The sequence below is a fragment of the Orbicella franksi genome, chromosome 3, assembly GCF_964199315.1.
Source record: "Orbicella franksi chromosome 3, jaOrbFran1.1, whole genome shotgun sequence".
Classification (NCBI taxonomy): Eukaryota; Metazoa; Cnidaria; class Anthozoa; order Scleractinia; family Merulinidae; genus Orbicella; species Orbicella franksi.
The window spans coordinates 10,968,731-10,990,105 of NC_138147.1; the positions used below are offsets into that span (position 1 = coordinate 10,968,731).

Sequence of the window (21,375 nt, forward strand, 5' to 3'; positions counted from 1 at the left end):
GTGGAGACTGGGACCCAAGCTTTTTATTGGCTCGCTTTTCCGTTCGAAAAAAAGGCGGCCATTTTTACCGAATGTTTGGAATGAAAAGTTTATTATCATACCTTTTTCTGATTTCATCTAACCTTTGAATACATTTTAACCGAGAAAAGTGTAATCTATGGATGTAGGCTTCGTAATACCGTTGTCCAGGGACGACTTATTAAGCGGCGAGGCAGGATCGTATGTTGTAGACGAAGTACTTTCAGTGCGTGTTCTTCCAAACAAACTTCGTGGTAAGCTGAATATAATCTTCATCGTTGTAGTTTCAGGATAGATCTGATATTTGCTTATCAATCTTAACTATACTTTCAGACTGCTTAGCTGATCTTCGATCTGCCGGACCGACTGCTGTTGTCGAGAACTTTGACTGTTTTTTCAGTCTTTTAAGGTGAGATTAGTTTTTCTTAAGTTGATGCCTCGTACGGCCATTTTTAACATCTTTTCTTAAGCATAATCTTGCCCCTTAGTAGTTTGTGTTAAAAAGGTTATTACATTTCGATTTATCCAAACCCTTCATGGCTGAACCCTGAGGAATTCCATCAAATGTGTTATTTTATTTTACATACATGTACGTGTTTCTTGTTTTGCTCCTTCTCTGTATCAACATAAAACATGAAGCGAAAAAATAATTGCTGCTTGGTATACCTCTGTCAGGTTGTTCTAAAAAGGCACTGCTCAGGTTCATGTTGGTTCTTTGAGTTTGACACACTGCCTCATACGACCACCCTCCTTTACTAGACCTCACCCGTACATGTATAATTAATTAAGTTACCATGCAATATTAATTAAAACAACTTTTGGGCAGAATTTGTGCTTAAGGGTGGCGGCCAGCTTCTCCTAAACTCCGCTGAAGAATTCCACAAAATAAAGCATTGAATGGCTCTTCAAAAAAATATGTGTCTCTCACAATTCAATTTCTCTAACTTGTTTGCAAAGCCTAGTAAGAGTATGGATTTCTTTCACAAGGCCAAGAACGTCTCAAGATTTCGGGAAATACACTTTTAGTCATGACATGATGCAAAATCTTGAATGTACCATTTGCCACCCCTTACAAGCCAGGCCTAGGTCCTGTCGCCCCTTCACTTTGTAAGCTTACCCTTGAAGGTTGTTACTGAAGTATCTATTTAGCGGTAGACCATTTATACTCCATTTGTGAGAGAGACACTTGTGAATGCAATGTGTATTGCCCAAGAACTCGACTGGCAGTGATCTCTGGCAGCCACAAAACTGCTCAGGGTTGTCAAGGGTAACTGGCTGCTGGTAAAAGTCACAAAAATACCATCTGTAATCTTGGGTTAGGGTTAGGGTTAGTTACCCTGCCAAGTTATTTGTCTGATTCTTTCAAAAAAAAGTTAAAAAGATGACAAATACAGCTACCTACTCCAACAATCATCATCAAGCCTTCTACTTCAAAACCTTGTGACAACCCTGAGAGCTTAAAACCAGGCTGGTGGACACCAAGTTTTGAATGTTAAGTTGCTGTAGCATGAAGCAACCAGGAGAGTTTCTTCTCCCCTCTGGATAGGATGCTAGTCCTTCACAGGGCTACCCCCATTAAGTCTGCCGGTACCCATCAAGAGCACAACACAATTTTCCAGCCAGAGCTCAAACCTGGACTGCTCAATTTGGAGACGAACACACTAACCGTTAGTCCACAGACCTCCTTAGTAGCTAGAGTACCTATAATTTATATGTTTTTCATGTATTAAATGCATGTTTTGTTTACATTTGGAGAGCTTATGTTTGAATATTGTTTTGCTGTTAAATTTAAATTAAATTTTAAATTTAAATGCACTTGTTCATTTTTGTTTGCAGACATTTTAATGAAGTTGACAGTTCTCTTAGAGAGGGTACCTGGGATAATTTGCTCCAAGGTACTAAATATTTTTTTAACAATTATTGCCCCATAGAAATATTAATTTACATGGGTAAATACGTGCCAAGAGTAATGTAAGAAAATTATTTTTAACGCCCACATCTTAGGCTTACATGTACATGTACCTGGCGTATTTTTTAAAGTTTATACACTGCAGTTAGGTAGAATTTGCAAGATCCTAAACTGGTTTCTTTCAAACTTTCATTATACGTGTACAGAATGTTTTAACTGCGAACTAACAGTGTCAGAACAAATTTAATGTTTGTTATGGTTTGCTTTTCTTTCAGTACTTTGCCAGTTCACAAATGTTCTTCCTGAAATACTAGAAGATGGAGACATTGACTTTCAAGTTAGACGGACACATCTCAATACTCTCAAGGTGGTTCAATCATTTCAGCAATTGCATACATGTATAATGATACAGCTGAACCTCGCTATACATACTTCAAACTTTGAACCTGCTGCTTTCTCGACTGATATAATTTTCCCTTGGACTTACTTTTTTAGTCATTTATTGTGGGTTGTCTCAAACCACTACCATCTTGAGCTATTTCTGTTTCCTTTGAGAGTTCAGGTTGTTGTTTATCGATGTTTCAGCACTGATATATATATATATATTTTTTTTGTTTTTTTTTTTTTGTAGATGTTGTGTTATCTCTTGACACAGCTTGCAGACGCATTTGAAGTAGAGGCTACCAAGCCTTCAACTGAAGTAATTATTTCTGGAAAGGTACAGTAATCACATTTAGAAGAATGAACATTATCACAAATTATTACTTTTGAACAGTGCAGGAATTTCTCATTGCTTCTTCATGTCCATTTGTATATGTTGGATTACATGACTGACTGACAGACAGACTGATCTGACTGACTGACTGACTCATCTGACTGACTGACTGACTGACTGACTGTCAGACTGACTGTCAGACTGACAGACTGACTGTCCCAAATTGACTGTCCCTATTCCTTAGTCTTAGTATTCATCAGCAAGTTGGTCAATTAAACCATAACTAGTTAACCTAATATTATTCTTATCCTTTTCTAGAGAAGAGGCAAGTCAGCTAATTCAAAGAAAAAGAGTTCAAGTGCATGGGAGTGGGATGAGCAGCGTGATGCACTGATTCAGACTCTTGGTCAGCTCATGCAGTTGGATGTGAACAGACTGTGGGATCCACCTATTGTGGAGGAAGAATTTGTCAAGTATGCTTGAAAAAATATTGCAGAAATCCAACCATAGTTACATGTACAAAGTATTTCCATCCAGAGAATTTTGATACGTTTTTTGAAAATTTGTATTCTATCATGTTTTTTTTTTTTTCTCTTGTGAGAGCTTTTCAGCAGTCAAAAAAAATATACATTGTCATAAATGCAGGTAGATTCTTACTGAATCTCACTGTCTGTTTTAGTTTAATCACAGGTTGCTGTTACAAGTTCCTTGAAAATCCGGCATCTGTAAAGAATGGAACGACCAAAGATCTGGTTTTCAACCTTATGGGAGTGATGGTTAAGAAATACAACTATGGTTTAGGTGAGAGCGCTTTTTTGTTGGTCATTAAGTAACATTTCCATCACTGTGTTGTCATTTTACTGCCTGTTTTCAGGCCTGTGTAAACAAGGTGTCTGTAGAAAGCATGAGGTAATAAAAGAGACCATCTATTAGCCTGTGTTACATAGAGGCACAATGAAAATTTGTCACACTATGGGAGTGAGATTAGAGTTTGAATTTTGAACTTTAAAAATTAGATTAACCCAGGCAATCAGCATTTTGTGGTGGACGAAATTATTCTGTGAGTGATCTGTCAAGAGAACAAGTTCCTTTGTTGTCCCCCTGCATATCATATCAGATGTTGTGACCCTGATTGAAATGGTTTTTAATGCATGTATAATTATTCATGCAAGGAACACAATTATCAACGGCAACACTCAGCTGCTCTCTTCTTTGGGGAGATTGGAGAGGGCACCTGTAACACAGGCTTAACCAGCTGTGATGAAGATTAAAATTGAGTATCACACGATGTCCACATTTTGCTAATGTCTTGAGAGATTCCAGTATACATGTAGTTCTTGCATATTATGCTAAAAAATGCTTATGAAGCCAGTGTTACCTGTACATACATGTACCTTTTGTTTTTAGGTGTAAGTTTGAAGATTGTTCAGCTTCTACAACACTTTGAGCATCTTGTTCAACCACTAGCACAGGCTGTTGAAACATTTGTTAATGAGTTCTCTGTAAAAAGCATTGTCTCTGAGGTGATAAGGTGAGGCTAGTACTATAGGCATAGCAGTTGGTATAAATTACATGACTGTACAGTCAAGCCTCTTTCGTACCACATCAAAGGGGCAGACCTGAGTGTACTTTTTGAAGAGGTGGCCATATTATAGAGGAACAGATAACATGAATTCTGGTTATGTTGGGACTACATGTAAGTTGACTGTCTGTTCTATAGAGGTGTCCATGTTATGGACTGTCCGTAAAGAGAAGTTTGACTGTTGCTGCTTTGTATGTATGCACAATGTAGTGATACTCCAATGTCATGCAATGGTTTTGATAATATATTATAGAATCTTGTGAGCTGTTTTACAGAGCGGAAAAAGCTGTGATTTATAAATTGACATCTAGGTCAGAAAACATAAAGAAGCTTACATTTACATACATGTTAGCTTCAGTAGGCCCTCTGTAGTGAGGAGCTAAACAATCTCATTCCCTGAGTATGCATTCTCCATGACCAGTGGTCAGGAAACTGTCAAAGGGGACATGCTATCTCGAGAATGGGGTTCAAATACATAGTGTGGCAAAATAGAGTAACAATGTATGCTCTGTAAGTAAGAACCATTGTGATATTGCAGAGAGATTGGTCGGATGGATCCCAGAGACCTTGCAAGAGACACCAGTGGAACACGTGCATACGCTGACTTCTTAGTAGAACTTGCTGGTCTGGTTCCAACACAGATCATTCCAAACATCAGTGTACTGCTATGTCACTTGAATGGAGAGGTAAAATATGAATGTGCTACATGTATACTGAGTTTACTCTGTCAAAAACTCAGCGCCGTAAATAAGTTTGTAACTCACAGCACCTGTTATGGCTGAGCATGCTTGATGGCCCCTTGTTGTTACGGGTGAACTTGGCTGTAGTATTTGTTTCAGGTCTGAAGATCAAGGCTACAGGTGAATCAAAACTTAATGACAGCCCTGAAATTGTTTCTTTACACCAGGCAGAGCACCAGGCAACTTGTCTGCCATGGCTGTAAGTTTGGTGTGACAACCACCAAACAGCAGTTATGCTGCACATGTCCTTGTTATATGCTGTACGTACCCTTTGAAATGTGTCAATTGCTGTAAAACTTGGAAAACATCTTCAACAGAGATGAAACACAATCCAGCATCATTTTGTACAGCAATTGTCAATTTTCCAAGATCACAAAAATCCAATCTTGTCTCCTGGGCCTTCTCCTTGATGACACCTGCCATTTTGAAAAGTGGAGTAGGCCCTGGGGAGGAAGTTGCACACAGATCGTGGCACCTCAAAGTCACCTAGATAAATCCTTGTCCAGAGCATAGTTAATAGAGGAGAATAATAATTGTGAAACCCGGCAAATTTCTTTGTTGTATGATTTTGTTCGCTTTTTTGGTCTTGACCACACACAAAACACAATAGTAGTTTACTCCGTACTGAGGAGCTAACCAATAGAAATGTTTTGGTTATGTAATTCATGCATAGTGTATGAGCACAGAACAAAAGATTGCGCACAGTCGTAGACCTTCCAAAATAAATCTTGGAATCTTTGATGTTTGCCGCGCTTCATAACCATTCTCCTCTCTTAACTATGTCCGGTAGTGAATTATTCAGTTCATTTGAAGCATTATGATCTGAGTTATCTTGGATCATTGTTCTTGATTTGGTTCATCCCAAAGAAAAAATACACTGACACCTCTTTGTTCTGTAAAATAATGTGTAAACTCACTGTCTTGTCAACCTTACAATTTCTGTCCAGTCATATTCAATGCGGAATGGCATCCTTGGTCTGATGGGTGAGATTGTTGTCAAAGTTCTTTGTAAAGAAGATTTGGACGAAGCTGCTAAGAAACTTCGAGACCAACTTCTGGACAAAATGGAGGTGAGCGTCCTGTACATTGCACTGTGTTGCGATAAAGAAACAACTGACTTTTCTCTCAACCACTCAATTCCTAACCAGTTTGTAAACTATTATCATTACTGATTTTAACTGTCATCAGCCTCTCTACTGATGTCTAAATTATATTTGCTACCAGCATAATGTTATATAGACCCACAATATGCAGAGAGCTATTTAGGTACGACTCATTAATGCCAGCCAATTATCGTAAAATAATGGCTGAAAATTATTGTGCTACCTTAGGACAACACTGCTTTTTATCTTTAGTTAATAAAAATTGTACTCCTTTTTTTCCATCAGGAACATATTCATGATGTGAATGCTTATGTGAGAAGCAAAGCCCTTCAAATTTGGCTTGAACTTTGCAAACAAAAGGTAAAAACCGATATGCAACCGATATACCAGGGCTTGTCGACCGATATGAGCTGCCAACCGTTGATTGTAAAATAACGGTCAAGGATTTGGCCAAGTGTCAACCAGCATACCAACCAAGTGCCGACCGACGGAGGCCACGGACGGTCTACCCAGCTGAAGCACTTGACGATCGAGACTTGACATGTCGGCAGAGTGTTAATTGACATGTCGATCAAGTATCGGCCGATATGTCAACTGACACTGGCGGAGAGTGTGTACTGTCGACCGATACTCGGGCGCCTAAAGCACACATAAATGTAAATAAAGTAAACTACCTACGAATATTTACACTGCTTTCTAATAATGATTATATTCTTCAGGCCGTTCCTCTCTCTCGTCAGTCACATCTCCTAGAGCTGGCAATAAGTCGTCTTCAAGATAAATCCAGTATTGTACGCAAAAATGCCATCCAGCTGTTGAAGACGTGTCTGATTTGTAATCCATTTGGAGCACAGGTCAGTTCATGCCAAAATGCTGGTTCCTTCCAAGAGATAATAATATTATTATTGACAGGAAACCTTTCCCTTGTCAACAGAGGCTAAAGTCTGCATACAAGCTAAGTGGCCCATCAGGCCGGAGCTTATCCCGGTTTCAATAGCATGAAGCGACCTGGAGTATTTCTACTCCCCCTTGGATGGGATGCTAGTCCACCGCAGGGTTACCCCCCAGCATTAAATTCGCCGGTACCATTTATACACCTGGGTGAAGAGAGGCACTGTGAGAGTAAAGTGTCTTGCCCAAGAACATAGCACAATGTCTCCGGCCAGGGCTCGAACCCGGACCGCTCGATCCGGAGACGAGGGAACTAACCATGAGGCCACCGTGCTTCCCACACAACAAAAGTTGGGGTTAAAAATGCAAAAAAGTAAGAGCAGAAAAAATCTCATCATATTGCAATTTTTCTTTCTACAGCTACCACTGGATCATTTGCTGCAAAATCTCGCCAAGGAGACTGAAAAACTAAAAGAGATGGCTCCACATCTGAGTGAGAATCAAGATGGACAAGGTACATTGCGCACTCTTAGCAAGTGTTTGAAAGTACTGCTCGATAGCTTTTATTTGAATGGTCACAGACTGGAATTTAAAGGAGCTACGTCATCGTTCGCGCGTCTTGAAAAGTTTACCGTAAAGTTTCAAGTTCGTCGTTTGTAATCTGTGTTAATCTTCTCCATCCTTAACCATCCTTGTTTCCTTTATGATTTATTATTATCTCTTTGGTGTTTTCTATATTTGTTAACTACTATTTTCAGGTTTCCTTCAATTTAAAGGTTATTTTGTATCCGGTCAAAATAGCTCAAAATACCATGACTGAGCTCCCTTAATTTATAGGCGTAACAGTCAGAGCCGTATTGCTCAGGATAGTAGACAATACCACATCAAAGTGGTTGTCGATAGCTGTCATTTGAATGGTCTCAACCTAGAGTTTTATTCACAGTTAGAACCATACGGTACTGTACCACATGGATACATTTTATTAGGCATTTTAGTGTCTAGTATCGCAGTACATCAGATTGCGAGTCCATTCTCACCTACAAAGGCCGAAACTCTTTTGGTCAGTTCAAAGACTCGCGACTTCTGGGCGTGTCTAACATTGAAAGTCCGCGATGTCAAATCTGATTGGTTGAGAATACAAGACGAATACTCTGTACATGCTCATGCTCGCGATTCTTGGTGCCGACCAAAAGCAGCGCGGTCTCTGGGGACGAGAATGTTGCGCATCTTGTCTTATTTTGTAGAGCTGTTAGGGCGAGTCAAAATACAAATGACCAGCGAAAACTGAACAGCGATACTACACGCTTAAGTGTCACAAGAGATTTGTTACTCCGTACTCGACGTTTTTCCCGTTCTTTGCGTTGCACATGATTAGATCAACTAAGGAGACAATAACTAACTCTTGAATACAACTACCCTGAGATATTTGGTTTCGTTTTGCGGTAACTTTTTCTCTACAGTAAAGTGAGGTAAAGTCTGCATACGAGCCCAGTGACCCATCAGGCACGCGCTTATCTCCGGTTTCTGTAGCATGAAGCGACTAGGAGAATTTCTATTCCCACCTCGATGAGATGCTAGTCCATGGCAGGGTTACCCCCAGCATTAAATTCACCAGTACTTATTTGTACACCTGGGTAGAGAGAGGCACTGTGAGAATGAAGTATCTTGCCCAAGGACAAAACACAGTGACCCCGGCCAGGGCTCCAACCCAGACCGCTTTGAATTATTGTAAATTGTTTTTGTAGTTCCTGTTGTGCCTGCAAGCGAGAACGCCAAGGACCTGTGGGAGGCCATTAAACCTGAGGTACAAGCCACTATTGAAGAACATCTAGATCAGGACGAGATCATTGATGAAGATGATGGTCCGGTGGAGTTTCAAGGAGATCTGGATACTGCTCTTGAATGGTAAGAAATTATTTTTACACTGGCGTCACTCTTTTAATGTTGTCAGTTGGGGTCCACACCCAGATGCAATGAATTGGTAAGGCCTCGGGAGAAAAGGGGTTAAAAGAACAACTTACACAGGCAAACACTTTTAACTGTAAGCCACTACAGTCGATCCACTGTACAGTGGCCACTTTGGGGAGAGAGAAAAGTCGCCGCCATTGTAGAGAGGTGGCCGTTATGGGGAGATAGGGGTGTAATATAACACCGTTTTGTGTCGTGGAGTTAAACATTTTTGTCTTTAAAATTACTGGTGTAGAATGCAACATACGTAACACAATCAAAACATATCAAGAAACAAAAACCAAACAGAAACAGAAACAAACGACGGGCGATATGGATCAAGTTTTGTGACCGTTTCCAATTTGAAAAAAAAAAGTGTCTTTGCACGCACCGTTCGTCAGTCGTTGATGAACTGGCCGTTTTGGCATTTGGAACACGCTTTAGTGGCCGTGGCGTGAAATGGAGGAGTTATTCTTGTAGCGCTTACAATGTAGACGTATAAAACAATTCATTAGAGACTAGACTAATCAAAGCGGGTTTGTCGTCCCGTCAAATGAAGTTCCCCTCTTGATTTCCTGAGGTTTTCATTTGCGCCAGAATCATTTTTAACGTTCTAAATTCGTTTTCTGTTTCTTTGCAGTGCTCTGAAGCAGATCAGAGATCATCTAAACCAAGGTCATCACAAAAAAGCTCTTGCAGTGCTGAAGGCCGCCATGGTGACATGGCCAGAGTACAGTATGTTTGTTACTCAAGAAAAGGACGAAGAACAGACTGAGGGTGAAGAGAGGTACGTAAACCATAATGCCACAAAACAGACACTGCCGATTAGCCAGTAAACACACCGTCACATCAGGAAATAGGTCACTTGCGAGTTGAGGCAACTCAATAATGGCCTGTTGTTCCGTTTCACATACTGTACACCTTTCTACGTTGGAAAAATAAAACACGGTGCATGGAAGAGGGTAACTTTTTTCAGGTATTTTTTACTCAAAAATTGGTCATACTGGCATTGGGTATACAAACTTTAACTCCAAAAAGATGCAAAGCGTAAGTGATGAAAATATCGATACGTGTTCATGACGGATATACAGTACCCCGGAGAAACCGACAATGAGAATGCAATAACACTTGATAACTTGCTGCTGTGGACCTGATAGGTGATTTTTAATTTACCTGTGAAGTATTTCCAGCGTGTACATTGTAGAGAGCGTGCTTATGTTAAAATGTTCAACTAAATACCTTGTTCTCTGTGTTCAATAATAGGTTTTTAGGACATTTGTAAAAATGAACTACGATTTATATTTCAGCGAGGAGAGCGATAGCCAGGAAGGGTCTGTGGAAGAACAGCTGTCAATCATGAAAGCAATATTTCTTGGTGGTAAGAGTACAGAGGCATTGAATACATCCTTTAAACTCAAACGTCTGTTGGGGCTTGTTTTCTTTCATTTGTTGCTTCTCTTAATAGGCACGCGAATATAAGAGTTAGTCACTTCCAAACTCAGTTTAGCTCGAGAAAACATTACATAGCTATTTGCAGAGTTTGTAATGTTCCTGGAATTCTGGAAAATGCCTGGAGTTTGTCGTCAAGGGCTTTGACATGGGATAAATAACGTTATATTTAGCATTATTTCTTGTGTTTTTTTCTTTTTTCATAAGCTGCTGACAGTGAAGAAGTAGCCCTTCAAGTTGAAGGTACAGACATTGATCCTACAGAACTGCTTGAAGTTTCTGCTGAACATGAAAACCAAGGCTCTTCAGAAGACCAGCCTGGCAATGGACTTGTTAATGACATCACTAAACAACAAATGATTGTTCAGTTTTTGAAGGTAGGAGAGTTTTTCAAGTTGTCGAACGACTAAAACCGAGAGATGAGACCAGAAAATGTATCGTTAAACTTATTTACTGTCTTCTTTTTGAGTGCGAACATCTCTCAATGTTGAACATGTCTCTGTATCTAAAACCTTGGTCACAAGGGTTGGAAGACGTCATTCTTTACTTATTTCACCTCCCCACCCCTGAGCAATGGCGACCAAACACGTTCATCTATCACAAGTTTGCATTTAACCATTTTCCAACATTGAAAGGGGGAATGGGGGTGCTGACACTTATTCTGTAGGTAATACGCTCGTGATTTCATGTTTTTTGCGCATTTTCCAACACAATTTGTCCATGGTTGTAGTTTAAACAGAGAATAGTGCTCAGTGTATTCAAAGAAACTCGCCTTTTGTATTTTTCTCCGTCCATTTTTGTGCACGTCTGAGACCAGGCCATTTTCATGTTTGCACTTGTGACAAGCCAAAAGGGCGTTTGCACAGGTTAAGTAGGCTAATTCGCGTTGCATAGCACAAGGAGGCTAACTCGTTAAAGACAAGAGAAGTAGTAATAGTGAAAAGTTCTCTGTCATGTATCAAGACATTGAAAAGTAATTTTTTGTTGGTTGGTAGGATTATGTTCATTTCCAAACTCAAATGGAGAGAGCCATTCCAACAGTGTGCCAGCTTCTCGGCTCAAAGACCATCTCAGATGTGAATGAGTCTATCGACTTCTTCGTGGTAGCTTCTGAGTTTGGCCTGCAGTCAGCCATCATTGGTGTGCGGAGGATGCTGGTATTGATCTGGTCACGTGACACTGCTGTCCGTGATGCAGTGGTGGAGGCGTACAAAGGGTTGTATTTGGACCCAGTAGCGCCAAATGCTCGGTATGCGCCGTAATTGTCTTGGTCAAAAGATTGCTTTCTTATAAACAAAACCACTAAATCATAAGTTTCTCGCTTGTTACCCGTTGCACATTTTACATCGAGCTCTGAGTTTATGATTTTCAACTTTTACCACAGTGACTGGATAAAAAAACCTCAACAACTTCTATTACAGTGACTGATTTGATAGTGTAATCGGAATAGGGGGTCTTCCATCTCCCAGAGTAAACAATCGCATTTTTGTCGCCACTCCGAGACTGAGAAACACGGCTCTTTTGGAGGGTTCTTTTATTTTAACATGCCTCTCGTTAAATAGTAGTAAGAAGTTTTTTTCTGTCGTTCTACAGAGCTAAAACAGCAGTGATTGTGAAAAACCTGATCGCTCTGACTCAAGGAGCATCTATTGGAGACCTCACATCTTTAGAAGAGTTGGTAAGTGTAGTGATGTCTTTGAAGGACAGGTATGAAAAATGTCTTGATTCGATCGTTGATTCGATCGCTTCCTTGGCTTATATGAATAACCACATTGTTGTTCTTGCCTTTCTTAGATGAGTGAGTTGATGAAAGGAAAACTAATCCCTACTGCCGTCATTAAGATGCTGTGGGAGAAATTTACAATGAAGGTAAAGATCCAGAGTCCAGGCGCCATCACTGGCTGGAGTCGCTGTGTTGTGTTTCTTTGTTCACAACTCAGTTTTTGCACATTGTTTGCCATGGTATGCTATATGGCTACAAGGGAAGAGGGACACGGAAGTATGTCTTGAAACAGTTTAGTTTTGTATATCGTCACTGTAGTCATTGAAAAGTGTTTGAGAGTTATTTCGTTTCCATTGCAATTTATTTGAACGATAAAATTTTAGTCGTACTCGATCTTATTAAAACGTATATTTGATAGAAAAAAATTAGGCTAAGTATAGTGCTGGCTGCCTAGAATAATCATAGGCGTTAGTGATAATCTCATTATGTTACTTTGTAGGTTCCGCAGACCACCCCAGAGGAGAGCAGACTGGCATTAGTTCTCTTGGGGATGTTAGCAGGGTACGTATTTGAGAATCGTGGACAAGCGTTTGTTTAGAAATGCTTCAAGAGTTTCCAATTCCTACTCATTCTTAACACTAACACTAATTAGCACTTGGGGGAACAAAACATGTGATTTATCGCCAAACATCGTACTAAAGTCACCCAAAGCAAATCTTTCTGCTCGCTGTATTCGCTGCTCACCTATGTAATATTCTTTGTCTTAGGGCCGAGATGGACATTGTGCGTAGTAACATAGACGTGTTGGTTTCCACGGGCCTGGGACCGAGAGCGGAAGAGGATTTCCTTTTAGCACGTGACACGTGCGTGGCGTTGTTAAAACTTGGCAAAACCCATAAGGTAAAACAACAATCAACGGATTTTAGTTCACCATTTGGTGGATTGAGCGATCTTGGTCGTCACAAAACATTTCATTTGTCGTAATAAAGTTATCTACAAAGTCGTAAAGCGTTTAAACGCAATTCATGGCTTGATCTTTTTTTCTCTCTCTTATTTAGAAACCCGGGTGCAGTGCTGAAGAACCATTTAGACTTGCTTCCAGTCACGCGATATTTGAACGGCTCACGGCAATAGTCGTTTCAGGTCGGTACCTTGTTGACTGCAAAGAGTGGTTTTCTGTGTTGTTCAGAATCGAAATTTATTTTACGACTGAGAAAATTACTTCATTGTGATTGGCTGAGAGCAGGCCAAGGTTTCAGTAATTGTTAATTTGCACTGCAGTACAAATTAACGCGCGCGCGTTCGTAATTTTCTCAGTCATGTGGTCATTTTCTCATTGAATAGCACTCGCCTAAAGGCTCGTGTAATTTTGAGACAATTTTCAAATAAAACTCGTAGAGGAATTCCTTAAATGTACTCGCAAGCTTACATTGCTAAAATCGTTTCTTCGGAGCTCTGATAGGCTAGTTTTTGATTATAGCAGCTGTCTTGGTCATTTATATATTGGTGTCACTCAGTACATTTTACTCATAAACATTACCTTTGCTAATCTGTAGAAGCATGGAAAAAGTATTTTATCTTGAGGAAAACAAGAACAGCAAAAAAACCGAACAAGAAACTTCTCGGCTTCCTTCGTATACTAGAAACAAATTACGTAGAATACTAGAATTTAATGCGGACGAGAAACAATACATGGCTTTCACCGTGTTGTCCTCTAATAGAGAAAGTACAACTGATTTTTTTACAATTCTCTGTAAGTTGTGTGTTTATACAAGTATGGGAACATTTGCAGGTGTCCGTAAGCTTGAGAAACCCGAGTGGACCCCTATGATGGAGCAAGCATTGAATGTAATCTACTTCCTTGCTGAACATCCTGAGAAGATAGCAGAGAACCTCATCAAGAAAATAGCAGCGTATTTGCTGGATAAAATAACACAAGACAAGGCTACTTCAGAGGAAGAACAGGGATCTCAAGACAAGAAAAACGGTAAACAAAATCCACGTATGAGTGGATTCGTGGATTGCCAAACATTCGTGTAGAATGTTTGGCAATTCCTATCTCGAATAAAGCGTATTGAAACCTTGGAGTATTTCTACTCCCCCTGGATGGGATGCTAGTCCATCACAGGTCACTCCCCCGCAATTTGTTAAGTTTCCCCAACAATTCGCCGGTACCCATTTATACTCCTGGGTGGGGAGAGGCACTGTGAGAGTTAAGTGTCTTGCCCAAGAACACAACACCGTGTCCCCGGCTAGGGCTCGAACCCGGACCGCTCGCTCCGGGGACGAGCCACCGCGCCCCCCACAATCACTATCTTGAATCGGCTCAAGTTTTTCCAAGTTGGTTTTCTCAGGATAGTGTAACTTGACATATCTTGTCAGTGTTGTGGTTGTTGCGTTAAGTAAATCCATAACTTCGTTTTTTGTATTTTTTTTTTTTTATTATTATTATTTTTGCCTCATTTCCCTTCGTATTAGCGAAATCTATAACTTCTAATTTATCTCAGAATGGTAGCTGGATTTCGCATACTTGAACACAAAATCGTATGGCAAATTCGTCAACTAGAATTTTTAAAGTTGTGTTTATTTAGTTTCCCATCGTGGGTTGTTTGCGTGTGCTATCCATAATGTTTATCAGACTACTGTTATTTAGAAACGTTACTTGACTTCCTGTTTGTTTAAATATTGCGTCACTTTTAGTTAATCTTATAATCACTTGCAATGATTCGCTTTCAACTTAACACTCGATATATTTAACACATGGTTTGGCACCGACCATTTACGAAACCCGACAAGATAAATTCCTATTTGCGACCAACATCTTGGCTAAGGTATAGGCGAAAATGAAATAACCGCATTTGGTTTCTCTGTAGTTGATTTTGCTCTGCTTCCCTCTCAGATTCACAGGAAGCCATCACACAGAAAGACACTCGCGCTATTAGCTCTCCAACCGCGTGTCATGCTGGTATTTTGGCGCGATTTCTCAGCTTGTCAGGTCACGTGGCGTTACGTCATATGGTTCACTTGGACGTTGGGGTACTGGGAGAAATCAAACGGAGACAAGTGATCGAGGAGAACGATAAGGAGAAAGAAAAACAAGCCAAGAAGACGAGGGGAGCTGGGAGCGAGTCCACTGTCAATTCTGCCAAGGTAGCGAAAACACACTGGATCGAAAATAGAAACGATTGCTGTCAACAGCTTTGGAGAGAAATCAACCTTAGATGAACTTCTGCATTGCTTCCGTCAAATTAGGTCACAGCCGGGAACAATGCTGAAATTATAGAAAGTCATATGTTTAACGCTAGGATTAAATTTGTAACGAAGGGATGTGTACGGTGTGTAGATGTGCATCAAGAAGGCTGATAGAAACGCCACCTAAAATTCTCTTAATGTGAGTTTTATGTGCAGAACGTTTAGATGTAGGGCCTAGTTGTATGCCCACACATGGACAATTTTGAAATTCTTTTAGGATCCAGGCGCGTCGGAGACCATCGAGGAGGAACTGGGACTGACAGGAGCCACGGTTGATGACGTAGAGACGGAGTATGTGAGAAAGATCTGTGAACACGAGATTGTTACTGGTATGATGTGACAGTTTGCTGTTACTTCTCACAAAAAAACTAGAAAATCGGAAATAAGTTAAGTGCAATACCGTCAACTCAATCAAAATATAGAATATAGAAAGCTGTAGAGAAGCGCCGACGGTTGAAATTCTGAAAACACAGGCATATAGAGTTTTCTCAGTCGCAAGATTTTAGACAAGTTAAACGATAATTTTTCAGTAATTATAATAAGTGGAACGGATGATTGTTATTTGACATCTGCAGGTGGAACTCTGTTGGCTTCCTTGCGCCCGCTGTTAGTGTGTGTCTGCAGTAATCCTGTGAAGTACAGTGATCCAAACCTGCGCGCATCAGCTTCACTGGCTCTTGCTAAGTTCATGTTAGTCAGGTATGTCACTGGACTCGATCCAAATCACTTCTATTGTTTTCACGCCATAATGTGCCCTGTTCGATGCAGCTACCATTTTTCTAACTGAAAACTCAGTCATGCACTATTTTCTCGTGGTATATTGCGAGTAGAATAATTGTTTTATTAAAAACGCCCCTCCCCCCAAATATAGAAAACTAAAATAAAATAAAATAAAAAATAAAACGGCCCTTAAATCACGCGCACGCTTACTATATTTGTAGAGCGTTGTATAATGGCTCGTATACCATGATGGCTAATCCAATGAAACCTCTTGAATTGCATTATCCAATGATCCAGCTTTTAATAAACTGCAAATATCCCATTCATGACTTGGTCTTTCCTTGTGTCCACACCGCCTAAAGGCTAGAAACTATAACACGACGAATCAATAATGACTGAGGTTTTGTTAACGATGTGCCACTCAAAAGCATTTCATTACAGCGTAACTAGAATTTGTTCAAACAAAGGCAAAGCGATTTAATTGTTCTGATGTTCGCACTTAACTGGTGAAGTGTAATTTTTAATAAAGGAGCAGTTGCGCCTCATACATAAACTATCTGTGTTGTCTCTTGTTTCAGTTCTGAGTTTTGTGAAGAGCATCTCCAACTTCTGTTCACGATTCTTGAAAAGGTAACTTGAGATTTGATTTATGACTATTTCCCCGTCCGCAGTTAAAGATCGTTATTGACACTTTCATGGAGTTATCCAAGAAGGGTGTGGTCGGACGAACGTCACAGTCGGGGATTACTTTTTATTGTCATTTGTTGTGTCCTGTTTTTCAAGAATTGATTAAGCCTCCAGTTTTCAGTAGGTATGCCGCTGAGCAACGTGACGTCATACTGACTTGAGCGTGACACTCGGTAGTCGGTTTGTTCATGCTATTTTTGTGACTGGAAATATAGGGGCACTATTCCTTAGAGAAAACTTTGCTTTTTTTTTTCATTGACTGCGAGAGAAGTGTCTTAAGATCACTTTCAGGCCATTTAAAATGTATTTCTCCATTTTGTGTTTCTCAGGCTCCTCAACCGACCATCAGAGCTAATACGATTGTAGCAGTTGGTGACCTGACCTTCAGATTTCCCAACTTGATCGAGCCATGGACGTCTCATCTCTATGCCAGGTCTGTTTGCTATTATAACAGGAGGGTGCAACCAAGACCCTTTCTTGGAAGGTCATGAATATAGAATCATTGGACCACGCATGACAATGTTTTGTTTTTTTTTATTTCTTCAAGGCTAGCCGGACAAGCTGTTACATGTGCCGTCCGGTTCCTGCCATAGTTAATAGACGGGAGTGGTTTTGAACCCCGGCAAATATCAAAGTAACAAACAAAGACGCCAAGATTTATGTTGCAAAGTCCACGACCATGGACAATCTTTTGTTTTGCGCTTATACACTATACATGAATACTTAACCAAATCGTTTCTATTGGTTAGTTCCTCAGTCAGAAGTAAACAACAGTTGTGTTTTGTGCATGGTCAAGGGCAAAAATGCGAAAAAAAAAAAAAAAAAAAACCCAACAAGAAACATGTCGGATTTCAAAACCATTTCCTCTTCGACCTTCCAAGGGGCTCATCAGAAACCTGTCGGTGTAACTAACTTGTCGAACGTCACGTTTGAAGTCACGCTAGCATTTGAACGATGGTAGCAATCTGGCCTTTTATCTCATAAGGATTCAAATGTTCTTGATCCCGCAGATTGCGTGACGAGTCAAGTCACGTGCGTAAGAACACGCTGATGGTACTCACGCATCTGATTCTGAATGACATGGTCAAGGTCAAAGGCCAGATCAGTGAAATGGCCACGTGTTTAGAAGATAAAGACAGCAGGATATCCGATCTAGCCAAGCTGTTCTTTTTGGAATTGTCAAAGAAGGTAAAGCAGTTTGTCAATTTAGAGCACAAAGTTATCGTCGCCAATTCCCTTGCTGTACGACTCTTTATATAGAATTATGTTTGTATATCCAGTGAAAAGGCTGAAAAGCCGCCATTACTTATTACAGCAGCATGCCAGTGTTTGTAATCAGCAATGCTTCCTCGCGGAAATACGTCGCATCACTCACAACTTAGAATTGCGGGTTTTCAAACTCCAAAAAGATGATAAATTTGCCTTTTTCAGATTTGTCATGGTAAATCTTAAGGAGCCCAGTATAGCTTCGTATTCCTGGATATACATGTACATAGACTTGTTGTAAAGGTCGTTTGTATCCTTAAAAAAACAAGGGGCAGGGAGATGTATGACTGCATAATAACTAGAAGTATGAAAAAGCTGACATAGTTTTTGTTTATTTATGTTTTTAGGGCAACGCAATCTACAACATTCTTCCAGATGTGATAAGTCGGTTGTCAGACCCTGATTGTGGCATTGAAGAAGAACCTTTCAGAAATATCATGAGGTATAAGCATGCTATAGCTGCTATTTAAACTGGTGTTTTTCGTGGCATTGTCGGTCACGACAATGAGAACGTGTCAGACATAGGATCAACTAATATTTGTAACCATAATCTTCATTTGGTTTTGACATCACAGGTATTTGCTGTCCTTTATTCAGAAAGATCGTCAGTCTGAGAGTCTTGTGGAAAAACTGTGCCACAGGTTCAGAGCAACCAAGTAAGATAACGATCATTTGTTTTAGTGACTTACGGTGATTTTCCAAACATTTTCGTAAAGTAAAAACCAAAGTATTCGCATAGCTTGTCCCTACGTTCGAGAACTTGTAGCGTTCTTAGCCAGTCAGAGTTCGAAGAAAATATGCGACCTGCGACACGCGCGGAATCTTGTGTGCCCATATCACGTGTGTTTTTTTTTTTTTCTTAAACCACATTTTGACGCCATCCGTGATCTGTTACTCAACAGAAGCACGGCTACATGGCATCTATTTGCTAAATTACGTGCACCATCAAAAAAATACCCTATTGCGCTTCTCGCTTTCTGAATGAGCTTTTCAGCTCGTTACATGATCAGAGCACGTGTAGAACAGCAGGTATGATTTCGAACGATGATTCGTCGTGGCGCATCCTCAGGGTCATTGCTCAGCAATATTTGCGGAAATTACGTTGTGGAGAATAAGGAGTAATCAATCAAATAGTTTCATTTGGAATGTTAATGTTATGCTCTTTCCAATCAAACAGTCAAACAGTCAATCAGTCTATTGTTTTCGCCCTTCTTTCTCGTTGATATTTTATTTCTTTTCCCATAGAACTGAGCGCCAGTGGCGTGATCTAGCCTTCTGTCTGTCCATGTTGACATACAATGAGCGTGGAATCCGCAAACTTCAGGAGAACTTCACTTGCTTCCACGACAAATTAGCCGAGGAAGACGTGTACCAGTCGTTCCTGACCATTGTCGGCAAGAGCAAGAAATTTGCCAAACCAGAAGTCAAGGTAACCTTGATTCTCTGTGTGAAACACTCCCCTTCTCGTATGATCAACTAAGAGAAGATTACAGTGATCGTCTACTTGGGATCACGAGATTTCCCAACGCAAAATGTCGATCACAGAGGTTTACAGGAAACAATTTTGTCTTGATGTGCTATCACATTTTCAAAACTAACTTTAAAAAGTATGTGAAAAGCAGACAGGATGAGTTAATATTTCTCACTTCTCTTGTCAGGCTCTGGTGGATGAACTGGAACAGCGCATTAACCATTGTCACACAAAAGGAATGGAGGACGAGGAGGACTACGAACGAGCTGCTAAAGCCTTAGGAGCGGCGCCTGGTAACAAGACTAAAAAGAGCATCGCTACCCCTGGAGGTAAGTTTGCTGTGTACGTGCAGCATCTTGTCTTAGGCGTGTAAAAGGCGACCTCTGTCAAGCATCTCCTGAGCCCCCAAGAACGGGAAACGTTTAAGAAGTTTTGTGATGCTAAGAACACACGTGACCTTAGAAATGTTATTTTAAAAAATGAGTCCTAAATTATTCGGCTGCAGAAATGTGTTCCCTATCGACAGCACTGATTTTCTGTATTCAAATTTATCACCATGCACTTGTGTTTCTCGTATGGCGATTAGCAATTTTTTTGGATAAATCTTGAAGATAATAATAATAATAATTTATTGATTTATAGTGCGCTTTTTAACATACCAGGTGATCAAAAGCGCATTACAACAATAAATAACCTAAAACTATACAAGTATTAAAAGTCTACAATAAAATTTAAAAATAATAAAAAACACTACATCATTTATTTATATATACATATTTAAGAAATATTAAAAGCTAATTTAAAAAGATAAGTTTTAAGATTTGACTTAAAAGTGGAAATACATATGCCACTGACGGGTAACCTGCTATAGCTTTCATTGGTTGGGATTAACAATCAACTCCTAGCCGCTAAAGGACAGCTGGCTGGTGACAAAACACTGGCTGCATGTAGCTTTGGAGCCTCAACTCAAAAACAAAACACAATCTGCACTCTTTCTTGCCTTTACAATTAATTAGGAATAAAATTGATGTACTGGCTGCCTAAAATGACCATACGGGCTGGCAGAGACAACCTGCCAGTTGATATGAACTGTTGAACACAGACTTTGTCTCGCCTGTATCGCCCAGTGCACCATGACTGATATGTACTGTGCTTGTTGTTATGTAATCTTGCCCGGCACAAACAAACTAAACCAGCACCTTCCCGGCACACTTCTCGGAGTAGACATCGTTATGTGAGCAAGGTTTCTTTTCTTCAGGCAAAACAAACCGAGCCCAGAAAGGTCGAACGCCAGCGACAAAGAAACGACAGAAGGAAACGATCGACGATAGTGACCTGGAAGAACCTAGCCCCAGGCCTCTCCGAACGCCTCGCAACGTGGCAAGACCGCCAAAGCCTGGGAAAGCAAAATCGACCAATCAAAAGCGGCGAAAAATGCCCGTGCTTGAAAGCGACGAAGATGATAGCCTCGAGTTATTTGACTTGGGAGAAGAAGAAGAAAAAGAAGATTCTATTAGAATTGATTCAAATGATGAGGAGAATGTTAATCCTAACGTGGCAAACAAAAAGAAAATAAATGGCAGCAATTCACCGAAAGGGAGAAATGGATCACAAAGTACGAGAAAATCAGGCCGAAGGAGAGTCAGCAGCACGTGACAACATGGTTTTTATTCACTTTGTAAATAATTATATCTACTTTACTTGTTTGTACCTGAATGAGTTTGTTAGCATCTATGAAAACAAAACAAAACTATTTTTTACGATAGCGTATTTGTTTTTGTTTTTTTACTATAATTTGAATTGTTTCTTACTTATCACATGATAATAATGTTATGAGGGAAATAAAAGTTGGTTTTAATGATGTATCTATTTTATCGACCTCTGGTTTTATAACTCAGCACT

The 21,375-nt window shown here is 40.1% G+C and overlaps 1 protein-coding gene across 1 annotated transcript; it reads left to right on the forward strand.

The window, feature by feature from the left end:
• Positions 1-46: 46 nt before the first annotated feature.
• Positions 47-21,345, forward strand: LOC145481219 (condensin complex subunit 1-like). The gene is made up of 35 exons (XM_081459659.1): positions 47-272; positions 352-427; positions 1,855-1,913; positions 2,203-2,294; positions 2,559-2,645; positions 2,961-3,115; positions 3,322-3,443; positions 4,050-4,173; positions 4,763-4,910; positions 5,912-6,034; positions 6,353-6,427; positions 6,787-6,921; positions 7,379-7,472; positions 8,704-8,863; positions 9,546-9,692; positions 10,213-10,283; positions 10,562-10,731; positions 11,350-11,603; positions 11,948-12,032; positions 12,149-12,223; positions 12,577-12,638; positions 12,845-12,977; positions 13,136-13,220; positions 13,870-14,064; positions 14,977-15,227; positions 15,547-15,658; positions 15,905-16,028; positions 16,628-16,679; positions 17,066-17,169; positions 17,747-17,924; positions 18,350-18,444; positions 18,578-18,658; positions 19,248-19,431; positions 19,661-19,802; positions 20,732-21,345. Exons 1-35 carry the CDS (start codon positions 158-160, stop codon positions 21,127-21,129), a joined length of 4,563 nt encoding a protein of 1,520 aa, XP_081315785.1. The 5' UTR covers positions 47-157; the 3' UTR covers positions 21,130-21,345.
• Positions 21,346-21,375: the final 30 nt, after the last annotated feature.